At 34.1% G+C, this 5,685-nt stretch overlaps 2 protein-coding genes across 2 annotated transcripts in view; both read right to left on the reverse strand.

The window, feature by feature from the left end:
- LOTGIDRAFT_175426 (hypothetical protein) overlaps positions 1-443 on the reverse strand; it is a gene marked incomplete at both ends in the record, with an annotated part of 795 nt that extends 352 nt beyond the window's left edge. The window contains one exon of the mRNA XM_009056641.1: positions 59-443. Coding sequence (XP_009054889.1) covers positions 59-443 — 385 coding nt within the window. The remainder of the gene's footprint in view (positions 1-58) is intronic.
- A 2,153-nt stretch (positions 444-2,596) lies between these two features.
- Positions 2,597-4,300, reverse strand: LOTGIDRAFT_175427 (hypothetical protein; the record flags this gene model as incomplete). Its single annotated transcript, XM_009056642.1, has 1 exon — positions 2,597-4,300. The coding sequence occupies one exon, from the start codon at positions 4,298-4,300 to the stop codon at positions 2,597-2,599; it is 1,704 nt and encodes a 567-aa protein (XP_009054890.1).
- Between the last annotated feature and the right edge of the window lie 1,385 nt (positions 4,301-5,685).

Consider the following 5,685-nt stretch of genomic DNA (forward strand, 5'->3'; position numbering starts at 1 on the left):
TTAAACGTCGTGACAGAACCATTTCTGAACCTGATTTTGTTACCAGTTTCCTTTTTACCTTCTTTATTCGTGAAAGTGATTTTATCTTTAGCTGGTATCGGTTGGAAGAACATGTTTTTGGGATAGTCAAACCACACTGTTAAAATAGCTGTTCTAGGTCTGAATTTTTGTTTATTGAAGAGTTTTACAAATTCTGTTTCTTCTTCTGGTAGAAACGGTCTTCCACTTTCCGCTCTCGGATATTCACTGTCTAAATCCGACATGGCGGAAGCGTATAAACCGTTAGCATCAAATGCCATTAGTTTAGTACATTCTATTTTTTTAAGTCTCGAATGATTCTCCGTTTTGTCTTTTGTGCTTGCGCTGTATTCTTTGAATAAATCAATTATGTTATTACTTTCAAGTTCTGTATATTCCTTTAATACATTACAAATTTTGTCCATTTTGTTCGTTTTAAATGATTTTCTATTTGCCGAAACTTTTCCTCATTTAATAGATCGTCTGATAAAATTTCTTATAAAAGGATTAGTGTGCGAATAAACTTTTTCTACGTTTTCTCTTTCGGTATGTTTCGCAACCATTCTAGTAGTTTCATACCATTCTTCTTCCACCATTTCTTTATCGTAATGATATAAATAATACCAACCCTTTAAAGATAAAGACATATTCTGGTTTACAACTTCTTTCGTCACTTGGTTGTATTTTATCAAACAAGCTCCCAAACAGAGAGTGTCTCTCTTGGCGTAAGGTTCCCATTCGTGTCTCAATTCCTCCCAGTTGTCTTGCGTGTACTTAGCGATATCTACGTTGGCAATCTTTCTCAAATTCGCGGGAAGATTGGAAGAATTTCCCCATGCAGCCAAACTAGAGGATTCGTGTTGTAAGAACACGTGAAATTAATATGTTGTAAATTACCCTTTATTTCTTTCTGTCTTTTCCATTTTTTCTCTAAATCTTCATCCGTGTATGGATTAGATAAAGGAAAAGATAGAATTCCTCTGGGTGTTTTTAAAGGGCAATGCGTTAGTTTTTTTGCATTTTTAAGCACGATCCAGTTGTCGAATCCACTGCCGTTGTGAGAAATTAATATTATTCTCTTTCTATCATATTGACCTAAATATTTCAACATTTGATCTATACAATCTGTACCTACAAATAGTTCTACTACATTCATTAGTTTATCATAAAATTCTTCTGGAACATTATCAGTAGGATTTATATTTGGAAAGATATTTTTTATCGTTTCTAACTTTTTTCTTAGTTTTTCCAAATTAATTAAAGTGCAGGCATAAGGAATTGCTCTTCGCGTGTCTCTTTCTGAATACGTTTCGCAATCCCAAGCGAATGACGCATCATCGCTCATACTCGAAAGCACGTTTAGTTTGAGAGGTGAAACCTGTGTTACTGCGTTATCATCTCTACACGTTTTCCACACCTGTTCGTAATTGTCTTCTATTTCTTGAATTCCCAAACTTTTTTTGGCTTCTTCTAATTAAACAGAAATGCGAGTTGTGTCAGTAAAAAACCCAATCTAATTCATCGTGAACGTCTCTGGGATGAAAATGTCTGTTTTTGGGATTATAAATTTGAAACGAAGTGTTGAATTTCTTGTTGAATTCCTTCATTCTAGCACAAGTCATCACTCCTTTTCTATTTGCTTTTGAAAACCCGTTGATGTATTCTTGAAATTCTCTCGTGTAGTCTTCGTTTAAAACACGATTGACGCATTTGATGAAACAGTGACCATCTCTAGGTATGTAATAATTTTCGCCTTCGTATTCATTGATCTTTTTAAGCAGATCAGTTCCTCCTCTATCAACTCTCGATCTTTTTATTTCTTGGAAATTGTCTTTCATTAAAATGTTTTTTTCTGTAAAATACCAATCGGAAGCATCGGATTTTTTGTCCATATTTGAAAAGATATTGTGAAAAGTTTTGGCATTGAAACCGAGGAGTGACATGTATTGTCTGTGATTCCCTTCCTCGACTATCTCTCCATCTATTTTAATTTGTCCTTTGAATGTTTTAAATTTATCAGAGATAGCCTTGATAACATCGGAAAATAGGGCGTTTTCTATCAATGTTTCATCGTCTGCAAGTTCGATTTTATTCATATTTTTTTAAGTATTTATTTTTGATTATTTCTTTATTTTGACCGCTGATATTTCTGTATGGAATTTGTCCAAAATTTCATTGAATTCTTGTAATTCTTCAACTGATATGTTCTTGTCTTCTCTCGATCTTTCGAAAAAGATGTACAATTGATTAAGATACATATTCAAGATATCCGTTTTCTTTTTATAATGAGGTTTCTTTTTGCTCGTGAAACCTAAAGTGATGAGACCGCAAGAAGTCGTTTGAACGGCTGTTAATGCAGCCAATACGGTTGGGACGATGACCGGAAGCATTAATCCACCCGTCACGGCCGTTGCCACCGTTACTCCTACCGTTAGAACTGTGCTCGCTGTTTTGAAAAAAGAATCGATTCTACTCCATGTTTTCCTGCATGTATTGCACTGTCTCAACTTTATTTTCAACTCTTCTTGTTTGTCTATCATGTATTGTTGTCTGCTTTCGAGTTCCATTTTTTAAGTCGTTAAATTAAGTGAATTTCCGATAAATAGAACCACGGAATATCGTATAGAACGTTGTTGTTTGGCCTAGAATTATTATATTCGCGGGTATTCAAAATAAAAACATTTACGCGTACTAGCGACATTTCTTTTTTCGTATGGTCCTCTTTAAGATGATAGGAATATTTTATTTTTTCTTTTTCGATGTTTATCTTGGCTCTAAAAATAAAACCACCACCTTCAAAGATGGAGCCTTCGGCAAACGATAAATGCACTATAAATTCTCTTTCTTGTTGACTTTTATGAACATCGATCGAGGTGTATTTTTCACCTAAAGCGAAATACAGTTTTACGTATTCAAAGTCTGTTGTTCGTAAAAACTCGTGACTGGTCGATTCTATTTTTCCGTGTACGTGTAAGCGTTGTGGAATTTTGACAATGTTGGTTGATGGTGGATTTTCCGTCTCCAATATCATATCTAAATCTTTGATTTGAAATCTATTCATATAATCATTTTCTACTTCCATTTTAAAGCAGTCTACATATTTACCATTTTTCGTTTCAATTTCCTGATTCCTTATATCAATCAAACGTATATTCTCTTCCAAATTACCATCATTGAATAATGAAATATGTTTGACGGCCCTACCGGTTTGTTTGAAGACTACTTTATTGACTTTAAACTCTATTTGAATCAGACAATTACCTTGAAAAGTAAACTCTTGCGTTTCGCCGATATCGAATACGTTTTTAGGTTCTCCGTATACGAGAGAACCCACTTTTATTTCTTTGAATCCGTATTTGTTTGATTTATAAATTTGGTCTTTTCTATCGAAGACAGTGTCACTTTCGAATGGTAGATTGAAATAATACGATTTGTCCGTTACAATAGCTTCTAATTTGGTCAACTTTCTCTCTTGTCTCAAAAAATCGCCATGAATTCTAGATACCAAAAGATTGACCTGTTCTTTAATATAATTTTTCATATCATCTCGAAATTTATTTTGAAGAAAGTTTTTAATCACACCCACTTCTTTTTCTAATTCGTCCGTGATTTTAGTATCCAAAGCAGTCAACTGTTGTTTCAACGTATCTTTGTCAATGGGAAGTGTGTTAATTATATCTTGAACATCTGATTTTTGCTTCGCGATCTTTTCGTTCAAATTGGATATCGAATTTTGTAACTCGGTTTTGTCCGCGGTCTTGTCTAGTTCTGCTAGCAATTCGCCAAGTTTTCTTTCCAAAGCGGTTAGTTTTCGTTTCAATCTATCCTCGTTTACATTTGGGTTGTCTATTAAACGTTGGACGTCTATTTTTACGTTCGTAATCTTTTCGTCTAATTTAGATATTAAATTTTGCAACTGACTTGTTTTATCCACTTGAATAAGACGTTTCAAACTCGTTAACTCTTGTTGTAGTTTGGGTTCGTCCACAAGATTTTTAATATTTCGTCTGAGGTATCTTTTCACGTCATTTATTCTATTTTCAACATGGTCCTTATCTATTTGAATTGCGTTTATTTGATCCAGTAAATATTTCTTGTTCACGGCATCGTTATCGTTTCCTGGCAACTTTAAATTAGTTATTTTGAAATTGTTCATATCGATATCCCCTTGTAAGGTTTCTCCGATTTGATCCACGAAAAAAGGTTTCGCTTTGTTTATAAACGTCGTCATGGGATTTTTAGATTCTAGAGGTAAAGACCCTAATCCAAACTTGTTTGCCATTTTTAAAATTTATTTAAATTTATTATAATTTCTTCAAACTTTTCTCCCGATACTCAACCGATATAAAACCCAAAGCGACAACTGTCCACACAGCTTTTGTCCTGGCATTTGAATTGGAAACGTAGAACATTTGATTGGTTTGCTAGTCAATTTCGTTATCTCTTCTGTCGGTTCTAGACCGAAAGAATCAAAGAAATAAAAGTTATTCGAAGAATCTTTGTGTAGAGCAGAGTGAACTCCTTTTTGATCCGACGTGTGAATGTTTGTGATGGCGTAAAATTTACCTTTCTTGTATTTCAGTTCATCAATTTCATCTCGCATGCAATAATAAAACGGCGAGACGTTCAACTCCTTGGCCCATTTCACAAGTTGAAAGTTTGTGGTCGTGTCTCTTCCGTATTTATCGAGAAATGCAATCATTTTTTAAGTTGATTTTTTTTAGATGTTTTTCGAAGTAGGCGGTAAGTATTGCGGAAGACCCAATTGACGAAATATATACGTAGTTTGTGTTTGAAAAAACTTGTATAACATTCTGATAAAACACATTCAATAATATTTTGAAGATAAATTTACATTTAAATTTAAAAAATCTTAATTTAAGAGAGCGGAAATGCTTGTCGACATCTAAATTTCGTAACCTTTCATCTAAATCTTCATTTTCGAGATTCATTTTTAAAAGTCAGTTTTTTGAAGTTCATTTTGATAAAACCTTCCTATGATTTGTTCTTTGTCTTGATCGATCAATTCATACGTGGGAGGTGATGTGCTGTTTACTTTATCAACGATGAATATCTCGTTAGTCCAATAGCCGACGTAACCTTTCTGAAACAATGATTTATATTTAAAAATACGAACTCGATCTCCAACTTTGAATTTGGGTTTAACATTCAAATTGCTAATCTTGTTTTCAAAGTTGTTTCGAGTGTTGACGGACTTTATGATATTCGGGTTATTAGAGGCTTGCGTTGGCGTCACACCGATAGACGAATGTTATTGTATTCGTCGACAACAACTGGTAATATCTTAAGCCATTTTTGAGATTTCAATTCCGTGAATTTCTTGAATGATTTGCTTTTAAGAGTCCTGTTGAATCTTTCTATCACTACGGCTTTACCTTCGTTATGCGTGCTGTAAATTTCAAACCCCAGAGATTTCACATTTCTGTTGTAGAATTCGCTTCCTTTATCAACCCACAACTTTAGGGGTCGTCTGTCGGATTGTTTCATTATGGTTTCGAATGCTTGTTTGACAGTCAGACCCGATTTGTTTTTCAAGGGAAAGACCCAAGCGTATCTCGTGTATATGTCGATCACCATTAAACAATACTTGTACCCTCTCTCGACTGGCATGTTGATTAAATCGGCTGACCAAATTTCATCTTTATC

Source organism: Lottia gigantea (genome assembly GCF_000327385.1).
Source record: "Lottia gigantea unplaced genomic scaffold LOTGIsca_280, whole genome shotgun sequence".
Lineage (NCBI taxonomy): Eukaryota > Metazoa > Mollusca > Gastropoda > Lottiidae > Lottia > Lottia gigantea.